Below are 25,878 nucleotides of genomic sequence, written 5' to 3' on the forward strand. Positions count from 1 at the left end.
GGCATTGGTGGTCTCAGTGTCCTTCGGGCCACTGCTCACACATTCGGCTTTGGGGATTTCACTGGTGACTCAGCTGACCTGCATACCGGCGTTGGCGCCGATGTCTATGGTGCTGACTGCGGCGCTGGAGGTCTTCGCTCCTTGGGACCCCAGAGGGGCCAAGGGCATAGAGCAGGCTCCTGTACCACTCAGCCTCTCATCTTCCTCCTCCCTGGATGAGGTGGTGGCTGGCATATCAACAGCTCCAGCCCTGGAGGACACCAGGGTCTTACAGCAACTGCTGAGATGGGTTGCCCAGAGCCCCAATATTAAAACAGAAGAGGTGGTGGAGGAGACCGACCCGATGGTTGCTGTCCTTTCCCCTCCTGGGCCATCCTGTATCGCGCTGCTGCTGATCAAAACCATCAGCGAAGCCACTAAGACACTGTGGCAGACCCTGTCCTCGTTGCCGCCCACCGTGAAAAGGTCTGAGATACTTTGTCCCCCTCAAGGGGATATGAACACCTATATATGCACCCCCTGGTAGTGGATACGTCCAACCAGCACGAGTACCAGGGATACCAGGGGCCCTCCCTGAAAAGTTGAGAGGCCGAAAAGTTGGACCTTTTCAGGAGACAGGTTTACTCGAAAGGGGGGTTGCAACTCCGTGTACATGTGGAGCCTTGGCAAAGCTTACCGAACTCCTGCCCCTGGACTCTCGCGCAGTTTTCCGCGCTAGTAGAGGAGGGTAAACTAATTTCCTGGGCATCTCTGCAAGCAGCTTTGGATGCAGCAGATGCGGCTTCGCGCACCATGGTGAATGGAGTGACCATGAGGAGGAGTTCCTGACTGCAGGTCTCTGGCCTCCCGTATGAGGTCCAGCAGACCAGCCAAGACCTCCCCTTTGAGGGTCAGACTTTATTTTCAGAAAAGACTGACTCTTGCCTCCACAGCCTCAAGGACTCTAGGGCCACTCTAAAGTTCCTTGGCCTTCACACCCCTGCCAACCAGCGGAGGCATTTTTAACCACAGCCCCCGCCAAGGAGTTACCAGCCTCAGAATAGGCAGGAGGGTTCATGCAGGAGACTTTAGAAAGAGACCTCATCCTTCCTCTGGCCTGGGCTCTGGCCAGTCTAAACCGTTCTCAGGCCAAAAACAGGCCTTTTGAAGGTGCGCACAAGGATGGCGCACCAATGCAAAGACTGGATCCATCCCACCTTAACTTTTCATCCTGTCTGTCCCCTTTGTTCATCCCTCTTCTTTTATTCCCGGTGTTTCCTAATACTGAAAGCCAAAGGCGGGCTCAGGCCCATCCTAGACCTGCGAGAGTTCAACAAGTTCATGAAGAAACTCAAGTTCCGCATGGTCTCTTTGGCCTCCATTATCACTTCCTTGGATCCAGGGGACTGGTACACCACCCTTGACTTGAAGGGGGGATACCTTCATATCGTAATCACACTGTCCCACAGAAGGTACCTCGGGTTGGTGGTCAGCTGCAGGCATTACCACTTCCTAGTCCTCCCGTTTGGCCTTTCAGCAGTGCCGCGTGTGTTTACCAAGCATATGGCAGTTGTGGCCGCGTTTCTGTGCAGGTGGCAGGCACAGTTGTTTCTGTACCTCGACGACTGTCTGATCCAGGGCTGCTCCAGGGCTCAAGTGGAAGAACAAGTTGACTTCATAAGAACAACCTTCGATGAACTGGACCTTCTCCTGAACGTGGGGAAGTCGACGCTGTGGATAGAATTTATTAGGGGTGGCACTGGTCTCGATGCAGGCCAGGGCATACCTCCTGGAATCAAGGTTCTGGGCCCTGGGCAACATCATTCAAGGTCTCAGGCAATTCCCCACCACCACAGCAAGGAATTACCTCCTTGTACGTATGCAGTGCAACACTCAGACTCAGGCTGCTCCGATCGTGGTTAGCCTCAGTGTATCGGCCGGGTTGGGACAGTTTGGACAAGGTCATGACTCTGCCTTCTCCGGTCCTCGACTTCCTCCTGTGGTGGCTCGACCCACAGGTAGCGTGTGTGGGAGTCCCCTTTGCCAGTCCTCAGCCATCCCTCTCGCTGGAAGTGGTGTTAGGCATTCAGTAGGTTGACACTCATTCCCCCATACAGAACCAGTTTTGTAGCATGGTCTTATGGCATGTTTTATTGCTGTTGGACAGTAGAATAGTTGACAGCAGTGAAGATCAAGGAACTGTAACTACATATATTGAAGAGCAGACCAAGGATGACCTTAATAAGAATAATGTTGGTTATCACCCAGGTTAATTCTTTCTAGTCCATACTTATTTTTCTCTCCACAAAATAAATAGTCATTATTCTGAGACCCACACTATCCAACTGGATCTCTTCTTGATGTGCTTTCACCACTGTTGTCATAGTCCATATCCATCACTTTCACTGGTGTCATAACCATACAGCTAAGGGTTGCCTAGAATTCCTCCTTACCTGTAAGGGGTTAAGAAGCTCAAATAACCTGGTTGGCACCTGACCAAAAGGACCAATGGGGAAAGAAGATACTTTCAAATCTTGTGGGGAGGAGGAGAAAAGGCCTTTGTGTGTGTGTGTTCTCTTGGGAAGCAGAGAAGCATCAGGTCAGAAAACGCCTTCTCCTATAAACCATCCTAAAAGTCTCTCGTATTACAAAAATTTAAGTAAAAGCCAGGCAAGGCATGTTAGATTATCTTTTATTCTGCTTTGAACTTTTCCTTTGCTGGGGGGAGGTTTATTCCTGTTTTTTGTAACTTTGAAACTAAGCCTAGGGGAAGTTCTGCTGTATTTTTGAATCTTTTGTTACCCTGTAAAGTTATTTTCCATCCTGATTTTACAGAGGTGATTTTTACCTTTTTAAAATAAAAGCCTTCTTTTAAGAACCTGACTGATTTCTCTATTGTCCTAAGACCAAGGGGTTTGGGTCTGTGATCACTCTGTAGCCAATTGGTTAGGATAGTATTCTCAAGCCTCCCCAGGAAAGGGGGTGTAGGGGTTTGGGGGGATATTTTGGGAGAATAGGAACTCCAAGTGGTCCTTTCCCTGATTCTTTGTTAAATCACTTGGTGCTGGCAGCGTACCGTCCAAGAGCAAAGAATTTGTGCCTTGGGGAAGTTTTAACCTAAGCTGATACAAATAAGCTTAGGGGGTCTTTCATGCTGGTCCCCACATCTGTACCCTAGAGTTCAGAGTGGGGAGGGAACCCTGACAGCTGTGTGCATAGCATTGCAAAAAAGTGTGTGATTGACAAAAGTAAGCAGTAGGAAGATAACTTTCATGGCTGAAAGGTTTTTCAGCTTCTGGGGCCTTTAGAGACTATGCACATGGATTTTTATAGTTGGACAACTCCTATAGTACTTCCGTTACAGCCCTGGTAGAGCTCACCAGGCTTCTCTTTTTGGATCTCAATGCTGGATCAGTGTGCTTTTAAGTTTCCTTTCAGTCTGGTCTGGGTAGGTTCAAAGCACAGTTTCTTCCCTTTGTGTCAGGCTCACTACAAAAGTTACACAGTCTGTGCCCTTCTCTGAAGTGGGACTCCACTGTTCAATTACACAAGACAAGTGCTGAGCCTCAATAATTTTAAGAACACCCTTTCCCAGAGCTCCATCTTTGTGAGCACTCTGGTTTACAGTTTATCCCTGCAGGGGGAAGCATGATATTTGAAACAAATACAGACTTTGTAGAAAGATTTCTGAAACTATCAGTTTACTTGAGACTGCACAAAAGAGAGATGTAAGCAAAATAAGGAACATCTGCACATAATTCCCTGCCTCAGTTTCCTCAACACTCTTCAGTGTTTTTTGGGATTTGGGTCAATTTTTTTTCAGTGTTCCAAGTCCCCTTTTCTGGTCTGCAATCCACCAGCTCCTTCAAATCATGGAGTCTCCTCCCTGATCCCTGCAGCTAGCTTTCTTCAGCTATGTCTGGTCCAACAATCAAAAAGCTCCCTCTCCTTCTGAAACGTGCCACTTTGTGTTCCCCTTTGTCGAACCTCTCAGTTTATGTGGTTTTAAAGGACTGTACCTATACTTCTGTTCCTTTGTTCCTCTTCTGTGAAATTTTACACTCCAGGTCTCTAGAAGAGAAAGGCGAGAGCTGCTTTCACCTAGGTTGTAGCTACCCCTTTGTTCTGCCAGGGCCTGACGTATTCACTTCTTGATAATCCTTAGTAACTGCCTCATTCAGAGGCATGCAGTGTAATTGTAGCCATGTTGGTGCCAGGATATTAACGAGACAAGATGGGTGAGATAATTTTTATTAGACCAACATCTGTTGGTGAGAGAGACCAGCCTTTGAGCCACAGGGAGCTCTTCTTTGGGAGAGGTACTCCCTGCCTCACAACAGAGAGCATGCTGGAACAGATAATTTTGCATAAGTAGTTAGCACATATCCTAAGGGATTATTCAAGGTAGGGTGGCCTGTTAACACCTCTGCAGTCAGGACAAAAAAAGTGGGTCAGTGGGTTACAGATTGTTGTAATAAGTCATAAATCCAGTGTCTCTGTTCAGTCCATAAATAATGAATTTAAGTGCCCAGGCTTGTCTTTTGAAAGCTTTGTGCAGGTTTCCTTTGTGAAAAATGTGCACTTACAGGTGATAGGATGTTTTTGTGTTTTATCATTTTCCTGTGCAATTTCATTCAAACCATCCATAGAGATTGTCTGGTTTCATCCCATAGTTGTTGTTGAGGGGGCATTTAGTGCACTGGATGAGGTGTACCACGTGTTGTGATAGGCATGTGTAAAATCCATGGATCTTGAAAGGTGTTGTCAAAGTTTGACTCAGACTCTCAATTTATCAGACCACTCTGTTTTATTAGCAAAGATGCTCTGCTAATACATTTAGAAGTGAGCCCCCCGAGTGGGGCTTGTGTCTCTTAATTTATACAGTTTTTTGGAGAATAAGTTACAGAGAAGTTACAGACAAAAGAAGAAAAAGATTTTAGTCACCACCCTTGGAGATCCCTGAGACCAGTCACGTATCTTGAATTACCTGCCACCCTTAACAATCTCCTTTAACAGCTTCCAGTTAACTTAACTAATTGCCCTTCACACCTTCCATTCTGATGCCTGCTTCTTAGACGTGCTGGCTCTATCTTACTTGCTTCTCCATTCAAAAGCTAACTGTCCCTACGTGTGCTCCCTCAGATACTTTGTAACATGTTTTGGCATGCCCTCTCATATACAGTGTATCCAGCATGTCCCCTTATACAACGTTATACTTCCACAGTGTTCTGTGGGGGATGTTGATCATTGTAGCAGTGGACATATGTCTGCAGGTTTTGCACCTGTTGTTTTGGCAGGGTGTTGTGCCACTTTGGGTTGGTGTGTCCTGGTCTGTAGGGAGCTTGTTTGAAGGCCAGAAGTGAGTGTTCATGAAAGATTTTTTTCAGGATGTGGTCCCCATCAAGTATGGGTTGTAGTTGTTTGATGATGCCCTGTATGGGTTCTATTATGGGATGCTATGTGACAACTAGGGGTTTGTGGTCAAAGGGGGTTTTGTTCGTGTATTGAAGATGATTCTGTCTGGGTATTTGAGTGGCCCGTTGGTTCAGAAGTTGATGCTTGGGCACCTCTGTGTGTCTCCTTAGCACAAGGAGTTTCTCTGGAAAGAGGTTTACTCACTCGATGCTACCTACTTGATTTCAAGGAGTTAATTTTCATAAAAACTTCTCATGTTTCTCATATTTTCTGAAGGGTGTGTGTGTGTGTGTGTGTGTGTGTGTGGTGATGGAGGGGGACTGCAAATCAGTGGAGTCTGGAAGGGTGCTGGATACTTGGTAATGGAGAAGGGAGCTTGTCTCCAGTTGAAATCCAGACCAGAGGGAAAATTAGTCTGGCATTTCTACAGTATTTTAAATTAGGTGGCGGTCATTATAGATCCTAGAAGAGGAGGTGTCAACATCAGACAATCAGATGTGGTGTTAATTAACATCCTTATTGGCAACTTTTGCAAAGAGGCTGGTGACTAATTAATTTGAACTATTGTCATCTTGAGCTGGGCCTATTAGTCCAGGGTGAGGCCTGCTGGCAGGTTAGTGATGAGGAATCTTGTGCTTTTGCTAGAGTTCAACAAATACTTTGGCTATAGAAGGTTTAATTCTTCATAGCTATCAATCTGTCATTTTTCAGAGCAATGGTTGGTACAATTTAAAAGGGATGGGGAACACTTTGCATTCGTTATTGCTAAAATGCAGTAATAATATGTAACTAAAGACTGTTTCCCAAATTGGATGTAATGGTAACATACTAATCATCTTTCAGAGCTTGATTTTGATTGTTACTTCTAGCATTATCTTGTATAAGTGGCAGCTCATCACAGAATTAATAATTTGAGCAACAAATTTGTCCCATGTACTGACTTAACTGTTGCTTCTTTAAAACCAGTTTTATAAGACCATAAAATGATGCTTTTGATTTACAGTATTGAATTTTCTAATCCATTTTTTTCTTAACTTCCACTGTAGGAATGAAGACCTAAAGCAAATGTTGGAAAGTAATAAAGATTCTGCTAAGTTGGATGCTATGAAAAGGATTGTTGGGGTATGTGAAATACAAAGATTTTTAAAAAAAAATTTTATTTTTATTTTTTTTTGCCAATACATGTTAATGCTGGTTTCTCTGTTTGACTCCTTCACTACAGTATTTTAATATGTAAATAGTTTGAAAAGCTAGGGTGAAATGCTATTTTCTTTAAATATCAAGATGGAAAATTTAAAATGGATACAAGTACACAAATATTTCAATGACAGATGCGTGAAATGTTTCTATAAATGTGTAGAGCTGTGATATAAAAATGCAGGTATTGATTGTATTCTCCTTATTGTTAATGTCGCACAACTCCTATTTATGTCAAAGAAACACTCCAGTTATTTTTCTCAGATGAGTAGTCTGAAAAGCTGAAGGTGTTTCTTACTTGGAGTAAACTGAGAAATATATTTGAAATGTTTTTAACTTTATTTTTTGCAAATGATTATCAATCCACTATGTAATTTTCCCCCTAAAATATAAATAACTTTTTAAATTGACGTTTGAGTCTACTGCTTCAGGTTTCAATTTAAGTTTAAAAAGTGGAACTGGCATCCAGTTTATTAGCAATTTATGCTTAATATTAAACAAGCATTATAGGTTTTTTGAGTGTTAAACCTGAATTACAAAAGTTTAAAAACTCATCTGTATACCTGTACATGAGATTCCCAAAACCGCTGAGTGTAAAGAGGTTAGACCTTTTACTATGCTTGCTAAAGGTCTGCATTGGTATTTACAGTTGAGGTTAAGATTGCTCATTTGGGGGACAGGGGGAAATCACTTTTTCCTAGTCTAGACAAGGGCCAGGACTTCTGCATTTCCTCCTGATGGAGTGTTTGATCAAACACTGTATTGTGGAAATGCGGACGTACCCTCACCTTGATAAGGTGATGAACTGTAACATATGATCTGAATCATGGAACTAGATAACCCACTCTAACAGAGATCTCTGGGAGTCTCCCAAAAAAAGTCTTGGAACAGCTAGAGCGTGTTTGTCAAGCTGCCTAGGGAATAGTTAGAGAAGAGACCAATTTATAGGATGTAAAGTTTTTTCTTTTTATCTGTAACTAAGTCAAAGGAAGTCTATCTTGCTGAGCTTCACAAATATTCAGGTTTCAGAGTAACAGCCGTGTTAGTCTGTATTCGCAAAAAGAAAAGGTGTACTTGTGGCACCTTAGAGACTAACCAATTTATTTGAGCATAAGCTTTCGTGAGCTACAGCTGTAGCTCACGAAAGCTTATGCTCAAATAAATTGGTTAGTCTCTAAGGTGCCACAAGTACTCCTTTGCTTTTTACAAATATTCAGATGCAGTAGATTATACAAAACTGTTTCTTTTGTTTTACTACCACTTGCTCGTTTTGAAAGAGGACTACTGTTTCTATCTGTAACTTCCTACAATCCACCTCAAAAGAGTGAATCCCTATTCCCCCCAAAAATGGTGATTAAAGGTGCTAGAGTTCCTGAAGCCTCAACCTTCAGAGGCTCAGAATATCTGTCCTTTTCCATTGAGGCATGTTGCAAAGAGCTTTATATAGGTGAACATAAGCTTAAGGTCTGAACTGGAGGCAAGAGTTGGCTGAGGTGTAGGTAACAGATGTTAAAATTATATTGTCAAAGGCACTCTGAGCACGGGAACAGTCTTGTTCTGACTTGGTTGGCACTTCAGAAAGAGAGCAGTAAAACTAAGTTTACTTTCAATTAGTAAAAAAATAAAAATAGAAATTTGATTAAATAGGGTGTTCATATCACAAGTGATGGTTTTTTAATCTTCCAAATACACGTTAATGCAGTAAAAATAACTTTGAGAATCATAGAGGTTTACAAGATTACAAAGAATTGCTATTTAGGAAAATTTAGATGTATATGACAACTAATATTTATAAATGCATTCTGTAAAAACACATCTTAATATTTCTTTTAAAAATCTGACTGAACCCCATGAAAACCAATGTAATCTCCCTTGCAGCTTCAATCATAATCTTCCTGCTATCCTTATACTTGTCACCCCAAGGAAAAATTTTGGAGAATATTTGAAGCTTGCAGTGTCCTGAAAGTGGCCTGAGCCTAGATTTGGAAAGATTTGGAGCTAGCAAACAAGTTCAAGTGTTTAGTACCCCTCTTGGAGAAACTTCTACTACCTGCCCCCTTACCACCAATTTTTTTTATACAGAAAATAAAAAAAAAAAATAAAAAAACCCGAAAACCTAATGTGTTGCATCACATGTACAGCATCTGTGTTGAACAGAAATGTGCACAGGACAGCATACAGGCATGGAGCTCCATCCTGCATTCATTGCAACATACTCAACTCCTGGTGCCTTCAGTAGGAGCTTTGGGTATACAAGGCATACAGGTTTTGAGCTCCTAATAGCTATGCATAGCAGCTAAATTGGTATGATTAGACCTTAGTCCTGGAAAGCCCTATTATATTCTTTTGAGCTAATGATCCATGAACTAAAGAGAATTTACACTCATTATTACTTAATGAGTCAAAATACATACTTTTAAAAGATATTAAATGCATATCTACATGGTACACTGGAGCTATTATGGTTGGTCTGTTAAATAATGCAAGTTACATATATATTTTCTTGATAGGCTGTAAGTATGTGGTAACAATTCAAAACTAGATGATCAACCATATCTTTTGAAAACTCTTTTCATAGCAAGTTGTTTGATGTCTTAGTAGTAATAATACTTAGCTCTTATATAGTGCTTTTCATCAGTAGATCTTGCCTCTTTAATGATCAGATGGGAACAGAATTTATTTCTTGTCTGGTCATTTGTCATTAGAACCACAGCCCTGACAGCCCACTCACCTTGTGAGGAGGACCCCTTTACATGGGCTCTTCTAGCTAAGATACTGGACAGAGGAGGTTCAAGAAATCCACCCTTCACTGTCTCTCAGAAATTGAACATGATTTAACCTCTCCGGGATGTTCTGTTTTAAATTCCCAGTGTTAAACAACAGGGTTGTAGTAAAATAAAAGTTGAGATGAGAGAGAATTGGATTAAAATAAAATGGTATGCATGGCATCTAGTCTTCAAGTCTGCAAAAGTTGGCTATATCTAGGGCCCTACCAAATTCACGGCCATGAAAAACATGTCACGGACTGTGAAATCTGGTCTTTTGTGTGCTTTTACCCTATACTATACCAATTTTATGGGGGAGACCGGAGTTTCTCAAATTGGAGGTCCTGACCCAAAAGGGAGTTGCAGGGGGAGCCACAAGGTTATTTTAGGGGGATCATGGTATTGCCACCCTTACTTCTGTGCTGCCTTCTGAACTCGGTGGCCAGAAAGCAGAGTCTGTTGGCTGGGCATCCAGCTCTGAAGGCAGTGCCCAGGCAGCAGCAGCGCAGAAGTAAGGGTGGCAATGCCATACCATACCATCTTACTTCTACACTGCTGCCTTCAGAGCTGGGTGGCTGCTGACTGAGGGCCCAGCTCTGCAGGCAGCAGTGCAGAAGTAAGGATGGCAATACCATACTATGCCATCCTTACTTCTGCGCTGCTGCTGGCGGTGGCTCTGCCGTCAGAGCTGGGCTCTTCTGGCCACCTAGTTCTGAAGGCAGTGCTGCCACTTGCAGCAGCGCAGAAGTAAGGGTAACAGTATCACAACTCCCCTTAAAATAACTTTGCAAAACTCTTCACCCCTCTCCCCCCAAGTCCTTTTTGGGTCAGGACCTCTACAACTACAAACCGTGAAATTTCAGATTAAAATAACTGAAATCATGAAATGTACAATTTTGAAAATATTGTGACCGTGAAATTGACTGAAATGGACCATAAATTTGGTAGGGCCCTAACTATGTATTAAATTTCTCTAACATTATCCTTTCCTCTCCAGCTTCTTCTTTTTTCCCTGACCCCTTTGTAATACGCTGCATATTTGAGACATTGCTCTTGTCCTCCTCCCTTTATAGTCTGACAGTCCCCACCCCACCCCCCCTTTTTTTTACGCATTCTAGTCGTCTTATAAAGCATGTGGGTCTAAGTTACATCAGCATTTCAACAATGTGTAATGTTTGCTCCCAGATAAGAACATAAGAATGGACATACTGGGTCAGACCAATGGCCCATCTAGCCCAGTATCCTGTCTTCTAACAGTGGCCGGTGCCACATGCTTCAGAGGGAATGAACAGAACAGGGCGGTTATCAAGTGATCTGTACTGGTGTCCAGTCCCAGCATCTGGCAGTCAGAGGCTTGGGGACTCCTAGAGTATTGGGTTGCATCCCTGACTGTCTTGGGTAATAGTCATTGGTGGATCTATCCTCCATGAACTTATCTAATTCTTTTTTTTAACCCAATTATATTTTTGGCCTTCACAACATTCCCTAGCAATGAGTTCCACAGGTTGACTGTACATTGTGTGAAGCAGTACTTCCTTATGTTTGTTTTAAACCTGCTTCCTATTAAATTCGTTGGGTGACCCATAGTTCTTGTGTTGTGTGAAGGGGTAAATAAAACTTCTTTCCCCTGCACCATTCATGATTTTACAGACTTCTTGATTTTTTTTGTACCATCTAGAGTCAGGGTGAGCAGGGGGTATGTGATAGCTTTTGCCTGTCATCTGCCAATATTCCACTATATAACTTCGGATTTCCTGTCTGCAGAATCTGACATTTTTGAGTGTCCCTTTGATATTTTGTCCACCTTTAGTCAACCTGAGGTGTCAGGGTGACTGGATCCTGGTTTAAATGTCTCTTGTCGCTGGCTGAAGGTATTTAACCTTGGTCCATCTCCCTGTCTACCTAGCATCTGAACTTAAAAACAGAGCTAAAATGTTTTTAACTTTCACATTATTTCTACTTGACTATGAATTACTGAGAGATTAATACCTATCTATTACAATGTTAAAAATGATTCTCCCTGAATTTGCTGATCCAGTGGAGATGGGAATTTTACAACTTCTTTACATATTAAAATATTTAGCTTCATGAATAGCTCCTTAAAAAAAGAAGAGTAACAGAAGTGAGGGATGAAACTAAACTGTACTTAAGTGTCACAATTAATTTAATCTGTAATTACACTATCAAGTGAGAAGGCAAACTAAAATAAATGTAGAAAGTAAATTTGAATCATTAATTCTTTACTGGAAAGATATTTGAGTTTCATGAGCTGCGCACACACCCCCTTCACACATTGGCTGTGGTGCTGTGCATCAAAACCTGTATGCTCTTACCCAACAAAATAACACAACCATTTTTCTGGTATTAATATACTTCAGTACTCATAAGTCAGACTTTTTTCCTTTTGTGCATACCCTTGCTTGATGGTTTTTTTCATTTAGGTGCGGTGTGCCAGGCAATCTTACTTACTCTTGTGTTAACTCTGAATGTAACATCTACTTCACAGTATTTGTACTCTTTTGTGCACTAAAATCTAACTCTTACGGCAAACCTTCATAAAACTTGTTCATAATATACTCTGGTTTAGTTTTGGCTTTTTATTTTTGAAAATAGATCTTGAAATTGCCAGCCTGAAAAAGCTGTCAATGCCTAAGTGAATTAAAAAAAAATTGCAACTTTTGAATGTCAAAATCCAGTTTCTGTATTTCTTAATACAGTGCAAGGTACTGAAATTCCTGCCCTGCTCAAGGTGATGGTGTTCCCTTTACTGGCGCAAAGCATCTGGCTGGCAATCAAGTAAAGGAGACTGTTTGTTTATTTTTTACATTTTATTCAAAGACAGGTTGGAAAAACAGGGCCAAAATGTTTTTTTAACTATTAACGATGTCATCCTTCTCTTTCAGATGATTGCTAAGGGGAAGAATGCATCTGAGTTGTTTCCAGCTGTTGTGAAGAATGTGGCCAGTAAAAATATTGAGGTACTCTTAAAAAGAACACACAAAAATGTACTATTACGGAAGATATTTTTGTTATAAAAGTACCACTTAGTTTTCACTTTAGTGTAAATCACAAAATACCTTTAAGTTGTATTTTACTAGAATTCACCAAAGCTTAATCTTAGTGGGAGCCTTGTAGAAATAGTATAATCTGGTATCTGAGATAAGGAAATATACAGTATTGAGCCTAGTTTTCTTGTAGTGGTTTGGTGGGGGAGTGAATTTTTATAACTGTGAAAATAATCCTTAAAGAACAAATTCAAGAAGTTTTGTAGTTTGTGGTATATGTTTCTAAGAGTGCTTCGTAAATAACCTAACTAGCCTTTGGTAACAGTCTCTGCAAAAAGGCCCAGGATAGAGTGGACATAGACTGATGTATTTTCTCACCACAAAAAGTGGTTGTTGTAGAGCAGGGGTGAGACACTGGAGAGAAGCTTGCCCTTTGCCAGTGGTGTACTACATGTGTTCTGTAAATAGAGAGCTTCAGTGTGCATGGTTATCAAAATAGTATCTTCAATAACCTTTACATTTACTTCACAAAAGCTATTTTTAACTTCATTAAATAAGTCTCTCTGAAATTGCTGACCAATCCAAATTTGGTGTTGAAATGCATTGTTACAATAACAATTTCTGGTCTGCAAACAGTTTTTGTTGTTAATTTATTAAAAAGCTAGATATAATCATTCTTCTTTGAGCATTAGTGCAGATTCCCATACTTGGGCATGTAAATTTGTAGTCTACGCCTGGCCAGGAATCCCTTGGAAGGATATAACTGTTGTGGGGCCACGTAGGTATCTTCTTGAGGCGACAAATGTTGTAGTCATGGTTCCTCCTAGGTAACCCTCTCTTCCTTTTAATATCTGAAAAGTAAATAAGAACTTCCACTAGTTCCAAAGATCAACTTTTATCTACTGTTTCTTTATCTCCTCTAGCTACAACTTATAGAATTCTACATAGTTAAAATTTTGAAAATTTATTTCAGGAGAGCTCTATTTATATTTAAAAATTCTGATGCCAAGAACTGGCGTCCTTCCCGGGATGGCAGGTTAGGTAAAAAAGACTGTTTATTGAAGGCCTGTCTTGCATCCTCCATGTTCTAATTTCTGGTCCTCATAATGATACTTGGGTGAAGGTCCGTTAACCTGTTTGTACCATATCTACTTTAAATGTACTTGTTGGCCTGCGGTGATCCAAAGTCTCAGGTCTGGTCAATACTGTGAGTTGGAAGCATTTCCAGGTTCCTTTGAAATACCAGCCTCAGAATTCAGAGTTGTAGCCATGTTAGTCTGTATCAGCAAAAACAACGAGGAGTACTTGTGGCACCTTAGAGACTAACAAATTTATTTGGTATAAGCTTTTGTGGGCTAAGACCCACTTCATCAGATGCATGGAGTGGAAAATACAGTAGGAAGATACATATACATAGTACATGAAAAGATGGGAGTTGCCTTACCAATTCTAATGAGACAATTCAATTAAATTAACTACATGCCTCCAGCTTTCATCCAGACCACACCACACAATCCATTGTTTACAGCCAAGCTCTAAGATACAACTGCATTTGCTCCAATCCCTGAGACAGCAACAAACGCCTACAGGATCTCTATCAAGCGTTATTAAAACTACAATACCCACTTGCTGAAGTGAAGAAACAGATTGACAGAGCCAGAAGAGTACCCAGAAGTCGCCTACTACAGGATAAGCCCAACAAAGAAAGTAACAGAACGTCTCTAGCCATCACCTTCAGCCCCCAATTAAAACCTCTCCACCGCATCAAGGATCTACAACCTATACTGAAGGATGATCCCTCACTCTCACAGATCTTGGGAGGCAGGCCAGTCCTCGCTTACAGACAGCTCCCCAACCTGAAGCAACTACACACCATACAACAAAACACTAACCCAGGAACCTATCCCTGCAACAAACCCCGTTGCTAACTCTGCCCACATATCTATTCAAGGGAGACCATGAGAGGACCTAACCACATCAGCCATGCCATCAGGGGCTCCTTTACCTGCACATCTACCAATGTGATATTTGTCGTCATGTGCCAGCAATGCCCCTCTGCCATGTACATTGGCCAAACCGGACAGTCTCTACGCAAAAGAATAAATGGACACAAATCAGATGTTAAGACTTGTAATATTCAAAAACCAGTCGGAGAACACTTCAGCCTTCCTGGACACTCAATAACAGACTTAAAACTGGCAATTCTTCAAGAAAAAAAAACTTCAAAAACAGACTCCAATGAGAAACTGCAGAACTGGAATTAATTTGCAAACTGGACACCATCAAATTAGACCTGAATAAAGACTGGGAGTGGATGGGTCACTACAAGAACTAAAAACTAATTTCCCCATGCTAATTTCCCCCCTACTGTTACTCGCACCTTCTTGTCAACTGTTTGAAATGGGCCACCCTGGTTACCACTACAAAAGTGATTTTTTCCTCCTGCTGCTAACAGCCCACTTTAATTGAATTGTCTCATTAGAATTGGTAAGGCAACTCCCATCTTTTCATGTACTATGTATATATATCTTCCTACTGTATTTTCCACTCCATGCATCTGATGAAGTGGGTCTTAGCCCACAAAAGTTTATGCCCAAATAAATTTGTTAGGGCATGGCTGCACTTGCAGATGTAGAGTGCTGAGAGTTAAACCAGCCCTCGGAGAGTGCAGTAGGGAAAGCGCTGCAGTGTGTTCAAACTGTCAGCTGCAAGCGCACTGGTGTTGCCACATTTCTGGCACTTGCAGCGGCATTGGGAGAGGTGCATTATGGGCAGCTATCCCACAGAACACCTCTTCCCATTCTGGTGCTGTGGCTTGTGGAAAGGGGTGTGTGCGCGGAGCATTCTGGATCCTGTCGCAACGCCCTGTGATGCATCACTTTGCATCCCAGCAATCCCTGTTCTTCTGTCCACATTTGGCGCCATCTTTCAACGTTTTTTTTTACTGCACGCTCTGTCTTCCCTTTCAGTCTGCAGGAATGGAGCCCGAAGTGCTGAGGAATATGCTGAATGAGTCTCGTCAGCACGTCACGTTTGGCAGTCGAGTTACTCCTTAAGCTACAAACTGACAGGAGTCCAACGATGATGTTAACTTGCATAACGCATATGACACAAGATTTCTTGAGGAATTCATGGACATGCTCACCACTGTGGAACGCCGCTTTTGGGCTCGGGAAACAAGCACTGAGTGGTGGGATCACATCGTCATGCAAGTCTGGGATGATGAGCAATGGCTGCAGAACTTTCGGATGAGAAAAGCCACTTTCATGGGACTGTGGGCTGAGCTCGCCCACACCCTGTGGTGCAAGGACACGAGATTGAGAGCCGCGCTGCCAGTGGAGAAGTGGGTGGCTATTGCAGTCTAGAAGCTGGCAACTCCAGCCAGCTACTAATCGGTCGCTAACCAGTTGGGAGTGGGAAAGTCCCAGCCGAACTAACCCACAGCACAAGTCCCACTCGCCAGCTACCCGCAAAGGGCTCAAATGCCACAGTGTTTCCAGAGCAAATCTGTTCGGCGTACAGCACCACGACAGGAAAACGGGATGGACGGACGGCAGGGTGCAGGGGACAGGACGCAGGGAGACCCATGGTGGGGGTGGGGAGAAGCAATAGCCACTGTAGTGGGAGTGCCCATCCTGTGGCACTAGCAGGTGAGGCTTCAGAGGGGCTCCAGTGGTGCCATGCGAGCTGGGCTGCAGCCCCGCGACAGGGGCTCGGGGCTCCCCAAGCACTGGCCCTGCCCGGCAAGTGCCTTCCTCGAGGCCACAGAGCGCTGTCCTGGGCCAGCCGGGCTCCCACTCAGCGCGCCCACAGCCCCGCTCGCTCTGGGGAGTGGGACATCGCGGGCTCTAGGCAGGCTCTGTTGGAATCATGTTGATGCAAGTTTGGAGGGCCACTAATCACATCCTGCTCAGAAGAACCGTGACTCTGGGTAACGTGCCTGACATTGTGGCTGGCTTTGCACAAATGGGTTTTCCTACCTGTGGAGGGGAGATAGATGGGATGCATATGCCAATTCTGGCACCAGCCCACCTAGCCTCTGAGTACGATAATTGGAAGGGGTATTTCTCTATGGTTCTCCAGGATCTCCGTGGGTGTTGCATTGACATTAACGCAGGCTGGCCTGGAAAGGTGCATGACACATGCATCTTTGGGAATGCTGGCCTGTTCAGGAAGCTGCAAGCTGGGACTTGCTTCCCAGACCAGAAGATCACCATACGGGAAGTCGAAATGCCCATTGTCATCCTTGGAGACTCCGCTTACTTTAATGCCGTGGCTCATGAAACCCTACACAGGGAGCCTTGACAGCCGCAAGGAGCGGTTCAACAACAGGCTGAGTCGGTGCAGAACGACTGTGGAGTGTGCTTTTGGCCATTTAAAGGGCCACTGGCGCTGTCTGTATGGGAAGCTGGACCTGGCCGATGACAACATCCCCGCGGTTATATCCGCGTGCTGTACCCTCCATAACATTTGTGAAGGGAAGGGTGAAAGATTCACTCAGGCATGGAACTTGGAGGTTCAACACCTGGAGGCTGAATTTGAGCAACCAGAGAGCAGGGTTATTAGAGGGGCCCAGTGCGTGGCTGCAAGGATTAGGGATGCCTTGAGGGAGCAATTTGAGGCTGAAAACCACCAGTAATGTTTGGTGCCCTGCACGGGAGTGAAGAGTGGTGGTTCCAATGTTAGTAGGAATCTGTTTTTGCTACACTGACTTGCACTGCCTGTTGCTTTCCTGGGTTAAGGTATCTTTTACTTAATGCAATAATAAAGAATGTTTTCAAAGCCCAAAAATCCGTTTATTGAAAAGAAACAACTGCTTGGGAAACAGAAAGGGAAAGGGGGTGGGGTGGGGAGCAGTTCAATCACAGATTTGCATATGTCCTGTTCTCATACTCTACCTTCCTGTCTGGAGTACTGTGCAATGAGTGCTGCACTTCAGGCTGGCTAAAATGCATGGTGATCGGGGTTGAGTGCAGTGGGTAAGGGTCATAGTTTGCAGGGCTGGGTGGTGAAGCTGCAGGTGTTGGAGGCAGCTGGTGGCAATAAGAACCCAGATGTTGGGAAAAGTGGGTTGGAGGTGATGTGGGCACAAGGAAAAGAGTTTTGGGACAAGGGCTGCAGTGGGGGGGGCAGGCACGGTAGCGCTCTGCCTGCATGGCTATGAGTGCCTATATCAAGTCTGCTTGGTGCTCCATAATGCTTAGCAACCGGCGTTCCGCATTCTGCTGGCAGACCCTCCTTTCACTCTCCCGCCACTCCTGCGCTTTTTGATTTTCATTAAGGGATTTCTGCATTACTTCATACAGCATATCCTCTTTGCTTCTATGTGGCTTCTTCCTAATTCTTTGGACTCTTTCGGCCGGTGATAACACGGATGGCTGAGATCTCAAGGTTGCATCTGTAAAGGCAAAATGCAACACTTAACAGAGGCAGCATTGTTCACACCAGACCAATGATTCACCCGTACTTAAAGACCAGCACAGTCTACACGATAGCAGAATTTACCCATCCCAAAGTGAGCGCACATAACCCATGGGAGCCCCAAAATGGTGCGTAAGCACAGGGGCAAGGGGGACTGATTATTTCATGGCTGTACTGTCGTCTGGGTTTCTGTACCTTGGGGAGAGCTAACGGCTGCAGGGGGCCCCTATAGTGAACACTGTCCTCACGTTTTCCACAGGAGTTCGTCCTGGAAGATATCTCGCTGCTGAGGGTGACCTGGGAAGCAAGGGAGGGTCTTTTAGTACAATGTGGCTTCCGCCCTGGCCCATATGCAGCTTGCCTGTGTGCAGCAATGGTCCTCCTCCCCTCAGGGCACAGTGACGCGGACATGTTAGCCTTATTGAGACAAGGAGTACAGTAGCTCTGCTAAGGAACCTGCGCAAGCGCATTGCCCAGCTTCTGTATGAGACCTTTGAAGAGATCCCTGAGGCCGATTACTGCGATGTGAGAGAGCACATCAATGTCCTATTCTGCATCTAGGCATGCATGCAGCCCTAATCCTCCTCGCCCCAAGAACAACTTCCTTCCCAAAATAAAAACTACTTACCGGGCACCTCCTCTGGTGTTTGTTCTCCCCCAAGCACTGGCCGCTGCAACTAGCTACCTTAGAATCATAGAATATCAGGGTTGGAAGGGACCTCAGGAGGTCATCTAGTCCAACCCCCTGCTCAAAGCAGGACCCGATCCCCAATTAAATCATTAAACCTTCCTCCTGGCTTGAGAAAAGCTCCTGGCTGCATGCATCTAGGGATGCTGGGGTCTCTCCCTCCTCCTCAGCACTCTCGCTCCCGCTTTCCTCCTCCTCCTCCTGCCTTGTTGAACTGGGCTTGGAAGTGTCCATGGTGGTCCTTGGGGTGGAGGTGGGGTCACCCCCACGTATTGCGTCCAACTCTTTGTACAAACGGCAGGTTGTGGGGGCAGCGGTGGTTTGGCTTGCGGGCTTTATGGTAGGCATTCTGCAGCTCCTTCAATTTAACCCTGCACTGCAGTGCATCCCGGTCATGGCCCTTTTCCATCATGCCCCTGGATATCTGCCCAAAGGTATCATCAGCCGCAGGAATTGAGTGCAGCTGGTACTGGACAGCTTCCTCCCTCCAGACACTGATGAGGTCCAGCGCCTCACCATTGCTCCATACTGGGATTGCCTGGTGCATGGAGGCATGGTCACCTGGAAAGATTTGCTGAGAGCACTCCATGCCTGGCTGAGCAAACAGGAAGGGGCTTTTCAAAATTTCCAGAGAATTTAAAGGGCGGGTCTGATAGTTGGTCACCTGAGGGCAGGGCAGTAGAGGTCAAAGTGATGACCAGAGTGGCTGGAACAGGCATTGTGGGACATTTCTGGAGGCTTATCAGAGTGCATTAACAGACCAGGACGTCCACAGTGGTGCCACGGCACTCCAGCTGGGGCGCAGCAAGCGTTATGCCTCTTGTCGAGGTGGATTACCAGGAGCACTCCAGCCGCGGAGTTGGGGCGCTCTACGTGCCTTGTCAGTGTGGACGCATCATGAGTTAGGGTGCTCAGGGCTGCTTTAATGCGCTCTAACTCGCAAGTGTAGCCATGCCCTTAGTCTCTACGGTGCCACAAGTACTCCTTGTTGTTTCAGCCTCAGAATGTATATGTTTGGTGCTGAGAGGGTCTGTATGATCTAGGTGTAAAAGGAGCTCTGACTTTATTCTGCACTATTACTTCCTGGGATTAAAAGACTGTGAGAAGAAAAAAGAGAAGACAGCACAATAACTTCCTTGGATGAATTTTTTAGAAGCAGTGACTCTAGTAAGGAACCAGGGCCAAACCTTTGTGCCAGAGCAAGTACTTTATGCTCCTGGACTCTTAAGTGTAGAGGGGAAAATCCATGTTCTTGGTGCCAAAGATTAAGCTCCTGGCTCTGGTGCTTGTTCCTGGTGCTGAGACCAACACTTCAGTGCTACCACTGATCTTCTACAGTGTTCTGTGCCCAATATTGATGAAATTGAAAGGCAGAAATTGGTACATTCTTTCTTATCATGGGTATCTTTCTCAATTCAGCAAGGCAGAAATCTCTTGCCAGTCACCCCAACATCTGTGTTGGGGCATAGGATTCCTCTGGAGTCAAATATTTAGATCCAGGGAGCCGTATAGACTTTAAGGTCAGAAGGGACCATTATGATTGTCTAGTCCTGTGGTCTCTAAACTGGGATGCGCGAGATGCACCAAGGGGGTGCGTGGCAGCAGGATTGCCGGCGGATGGCACTCCGCCGTTTTTGTTCTTCAGCGGCAGCTCTGCATGTCCACGGCTGGTGTCTCCCTTTTTTCTTCTTTTCTTTTCTTTCTCTGAGCGATAGAGAAGTTCCATCCTCAATACCAGGGGAAAGATTCTACACTAAATGCTTTCTTATCCCAAAGACAAAGGGAAGTTAGCGACCCATCCTAGCCCTGAGGAAAATTAAACATGTTCATGTGCAAGTTGAAATTCACGATGGTCATCCTTGCCCCCATAATTACCTCTTGGGAGTCAGGGACTGGTTTGCATCTCAACTTTCAAGATGTGTATCTCCAAAAATTGATGATCCTATTTAACAGGAAACACCTAATGGTTGTGGCCTGCCATGGACGGAATGTGATATCGGTAAGTTTCATGGTGGCCCACAACCATTAGGTATTTCCTGTGCAGAAGGATTATCGATAATTTGAAGTATGAATCGTGAAACCATCCTCAGTGCTTGCAGAATTGGTAGCATACCTGACGAGAAGAAACATCGTGGTATATCCATACCTAGATGACTGGCTGATATGGGAGAGACCTCACCAGGTCTTAGAATCCGCCTGCCTTATTCTTAGTCTGTTACAGAGGCTGGGACTTAAGATGGGCATACAGAAGTTCAATTTGACTATGGTCCAAAGACTGATTTGTCAGTTTCACCAGGTCCATGGGTTATCTTCTTGAGGACAGATCTCAGAACCTGTTGATCCTAACTTGGCAGCTGGAATCCAATCCAAATACCACTATAAGGATGTGCCTCACGCTTCTGGAACGTATAGCCTCCTATACCTTTGTGATGCTTAGTGCCAGTCTTCACCCTTAAAACATTTGAGGTGATTTGAGATTGGCTTTGCCCCTTCCAGTCATGCCCTTGTGTGTATGCCTTCTAATACCGTTTTCCTTGCAATGGTGGAAGAATCCTGCAAGTGCTGCAGAGGTGTCCCAATTATACCTCCTCCTGTCCAGGACTATAGAGATGGATGCTTCAGTGAGATAGGAAGCAAACATGGAGGACCTTCAAGTACAAAGCCTCTGGACTGCAAAAGAAGCAAGAACGTACATCAGCCTCTTGGACTTGGGAGCTTCCTGAAAGACCCAGAAAACTGAAGGTTCTACAGGTCTGACTTCCTGATTTATTCTTCCCTCCCTCCTCCCCCCTGAAGTTTGATTCAGGTATTTTATCCCAAATTTGAAGCTGTGTGCTTGCTTATGTAGATTTTAATACTAAAATCAAACAACACAACTCTTGCCAATTTAATAAATTTTAATACAGTAAACATTTTGAATGTTTTTGGTTTGTTTCCCTTTTATCAGCAATTTGTAAGGTTGTGATTATTGAAGAAAAAGTGAAGTACTTATTTAGGGTATCTGAGGATGGCCAAGTTCTGATTCCTTCATAGATGACTTTTTATGAGCTGGAGTATACGTTATCTGTGTACCGTTTTCTTCTTTCCCTGATAGCAGTGATTCTCAGGATAATCAAGAAAAAGTAAATTAGTCTGATCAGTAGAATTTGAGTTTTGTCTGAACTGAGCTATATGCTTTTAATACTTAGTGCAGCAGAATAACCTTTGTGTAAGAACCTGCAGGACAAGAACCTCAGACCCATGAGGGTTCTGGGCTGCTATTGCTTCTGCATCACCATTGGAAACTTAAACCACGTTTCTGCTGCAGGAAGTACTGCCTGGCGGGGCCTGAGGGACAGTCCCTCACAGTGCACTGATTGGCTCTTACTGATCTATAAAGCAGGAAGCCATCATGAAGAGCTGACTGAGCAACGACGCAGACCATGTGCTTGCTTTCACTCCAGACCTTGAATTGCTGTGGACCCTAAACTCTGGCTTCTTGCCCTGATTCGTTCCTGACTCTGTTACTTGCCTGCTGTCTGTAACCTGGTGTTTGAGCCTGACTTCCTGGTATCATGACTTGGCTTGACTCCAGCCCTACTACTTGTCTTCTAACCACAGTTTGGTAACTGACACCCAGCATATTGTTTTCATAGTACTTATCCAAAGAAGGTCAAGTGAGGTACCTAATAAACGCTTACATTATGTTGATCTTCATAATCCTTCGGAGATGTATATGTATGTATGATGTTTAAGGAGTGTGTGTTTGTGTGTGTAAAATGTTTTAAAGTCTAAATTAAGCAAGTTTTGACCAGACATGGGATGCATATTCACCTTTTTGCCTTGGCTCACATGTAAAATAAACAATGTAAACCAATGCAGTGGAAACCTGTTGGCATATGTGGTAAGTATGAGGATGTGAAGGCAACATTCAGCTAGCACATGAGGGAATAAAACACGAGGGTTGTCCTGACTCTGGGGACAAAACAATGACATTGGGGAATATAATGGGAAGCAAAAAGTACAATGCTTTTTGCATTCATGAAAGGGGGTGTGACGTTCCCCTCTGGTGTTACCTGGACCAGTGATCTGCTAGGTCACTCCAATCCTTGACTCTGGGAACCAGCCTTACCCTGCTCTGCTGTGAGAACCCCCACTGCTGGGCTGTTCATGCACAGCCTCTAGCAGGTAAGCTGCTCCTTGGATTGTGCAACCGAATAACACTAGGCAATATCTCCAGTTCCAGGCGCAACCCTAGGAACCTCCGTCTTGCAGTGTCCAGTTGTACCCGGTGGACACTGCAAGCTTTGTCATTTTAACAAAGAAATTGATATGTACCAGGCTTGTTATCCCAAGGGGAGTCTCTTGACACTATTCAAACTAAACGCACTGCTTCAGGTAGAATAAACAAACAGATTTATTAACTATAAAGATAAATTTTAAGTGATTATAAGACAAAGCGTAACAAGTCAGATTTGGTCAAATGAAGTAAAAGCAAAACGCATTCTAAGCTGATCTTAACATTTTCAGTGCCCTTACAAACTTAGATGCTTCTCACCACAGGCTGGCTGATTTGCTCTTCAGCCAGTCTCTCCCCTTTGATCAGCGCTTCAGTCTCTTGGTGTGGTATCTGTAGATTAGGTGGAAGAGAGAGGAAGAGCATGGCAAACGTCTCTCCCTTTTATCATGTCCTTTCTTCCCTCTTGGCTTTGCCCCCCCACCCTCTTCACAGTCAGGTGAGGATTACCTCATTGCAGTCCCAAACTGACCAAAGGAACGGGGGTGACTCACTTGAGAGTCCAACAGATCCTTTTGTTGCTGCCTAGGCCGGCGTCCTTTGTTCCTGTGAGGCTGGGCTGGGTGTGTCCCATACATGCCTTGATGAGGTGTGAACTGCCCCTCTGCTATTAGAGAGTTTTTGCCTCAGCTTGCTTTAAGCCATGAGGATACATTTTCAGCCTCATAACACCGCAATCTGGGACAATTCCTCAGATTTGTCACCTAAAAAGAATGGCTCACGTTTGGGAATCTCCCTCACATCCTCAGCCATGAAGACCGATGCAAAGAATTCATTTAGTTTCTGCGCAGTGGCATTTATCATCCTGGAGTGCTCCTTTAGCATCTTGATCGTCCAGTGGTCCCACTGGTTGTTTAGCAGGCTTCCTGCTTCTAATGTATTTAAAAAAAATTTTGCTATTACTTTCTGAGTCTTTGGCTAGCTGTTCTTTACATTTTTTTTTGGCCTTCCTAATTATATTTTTATACTTCATTTGCCAGAGTTTATGCTCCTTTCTATTTTCCTCACTAGGATTTAACTTGCACTTTTTGCCTCTCACTGGTTCTTTTACCATGGTGGCACTTTTTTGGTTCTCTTACTATGTTCTTTAATTTGGGTTATACATTTAAGTTGAAATTTTAATTTAATTTAAATTAAATTATGGTGTATTTAAAAAATTTCCATGCAACTTGCAGGGATTTCACTTTTGGCGCTGTACCTTTTAATTTCTGTTTAACTAACTTCCTCATTTTTGTGTAATTCCCCTTTCTGAAATTAAGTGCTACAGTGTTGGGCCTCTGTGCCATTTTCCCTGCTACAGGGATGTTAAATTTAATTGTAGTATGGTCACTATTACCAAACGGTCCAGCTATATTCACCCCTTGGACCAGATCCTGTGCTCCACTTAGGACTAAATCAAGATTTGGCTCTCCTTTTGTGGGTTCCGGGACTAGCTGCTCCAAGAAGCAGCCATTTAAGGTGTCAAGAAACTTTATCTCTGCATCCCGTCCTGAGGTGACATGTACCCAGTCAATATGGGGATAGTTGAAATCCTTCATTATTGAGTTTTACAGTCCTCATTCCACTGAAGTTTTCTCATATATACTTCCTTGTGCATTTGGTACTGTTTGTTGACTTTGAGACAGGTAGAGATCTGTATTACCAGTACTTAAAGTAGCAAGATTATATGTAACTGGAGTTCTGTTAAACTAATTAAAAAAAAAAAAATCTAAGAATTACACTAATGCCAAAGAGAAGTCATTTCAAACTGTATTACTCCTCTCTTTCACATGCTTTCCTCCACCCCATTAGTCTCTATTTCCTTATGGGAATGCTGATGCTTCCTCACGTGTGTGTCCATTTTACAGTCACATTACAGGTACCATTGATGCATTTGTAGTGTTCAGGTCAGGAAGATACATGAAAAAGAATGAAAAATTCCTTGCATATTTTAAAATCATTAATGTGGTAAGTACTTTCGTCTTTTCCTGACAGGACTCACTGTAGTGAAAAACACACAAGATATTGAGTCAATAAAGTAATCACTAATTAGGTTTCTTGCTATTAATATGGTACCTAACTTCTGGATGCAGACTGATGAACCAGAACAGAAATTTTGAAACTTGTGTAATGTATGTAGTCTTTATTAGTAATATTACTAGTAAGATCAGACTAATGTGAGCACAACACTTAAGATCTAGATTTAAAAAAATCAAAGGCATAAATGAACTATTAGGACTCTTCCCCGTACCTGAAAGGAACTTCTGTGGATAGTGTGAATTTAAAATACTAGAAACGCTACAAATTAAGCCTTTGTCTGTCAAAGATTAAAAGTGAAAAGCATAAGACAAATCAGAACAGGGAAAAGTCCCATACAGTACAAAAAAGGATTACTCAGTCCTCTGTGTGAAGATCTCAAATTAAATGGGTATATGGAATACTCCCTCCCTGCCCCTTTCTTATGTGGGATTATTTTCTCTCTTCTGGTTAAGATGTTTTGAACCGAGGAGCAATAATGAGTGTTTATTGCATGGGTGAGGGGACTTTGAATCTTGTTTGAAACTTCTACACTGTGCAGTCTCTGAGATTGTAGTCTCTTCTCATGAAAGTAAGTGTTGTGGTGAAGAGGGGCGGGCCAGCCACTCCCATTTTGTCCAGTGGAAGGGCAAATTTGGAAGCAATGCTGTAACATTGGGGAATTTAATTTCCAGGCATCAATGTAATAATGAATGCTATAGGTTTGACTGCTGGCTAGATTTTTCACATCTTTAGGGAGCAGATGTTTTCGTGTGTCTAGGAGTTGAAGTATAAAGGGAAGTGACAGTAGGTGGCATGAAGGGGGGTGACTTTTCAACACTAAACTCCCTCATCCACTGTCAACTTGACTAGCCATGTCTCTTACTTTCCCTGCCCCCTCCAGCTGAAGAATATTTGATGGCTGTGATAGCAGTTGCAGCTGTGCTGTTTTGGTCACTCAGTGTGTGTGAAGGGGAATTCTCTTCTAGCAGCAGGCAGGGCTGCCAGTTCAAAACAACTGAGAGCAGATGTATGATTAGAGGCAAAATCAAACTGTCAGTCAGCTGGTGGTGGTGAAGAAAAGTTATGTATCTGTGTGAGCCAGGAATTATGGTGAAAAACTGTGAGCTATTTTTA

At 43.7% G+C, this 25,878-nt stretch overlaps 1 protein-coding gene across 2 annotated transcripts in view; it reads left to right on the forward strand.

Annotated features, from left to right (window-relative positions):
- Window positions 1-25,878, forward strand: part of AP3B1 (adaptor related protein complex 3 subunit beta 1) — a 328,644-nt gene that overhangs the window by 37,144 nt on the left and 265,622 nt on the right. For both annotated transcript variants that reach the window (XR_012639514.1, XM_074952685.1), the window contains exons 2-3: window positions 6,441-6,516; window positions 12,260-12,334. Coding sequence is in view for 1 of the 2 variants with exons in the window: in XM_074952685.1 (XP_074808786.1) it covers window positions 6,441-6,516; window positions 12,260-12,334 (151 nt within the window). In the remaining variant the exon portion in view is untranslated. The remainder of the gene's footprint in view (window positions 1-6,440; window positions 6,517-12,259; window positions 12,335-25,878) is intronic.

Source organism: Natator depressus, chromosome 5 (assembly GCF_965152275.1).
Source record: "Natator depressus isolate rNatDep1 chromosome 5, rNatDep2.hap1, whole genome shotgun sequence".
NCBI lineage: Eukaryota > Metazoa > Chordata > Testudines > Cheloniidae > Natator > Natator depressus.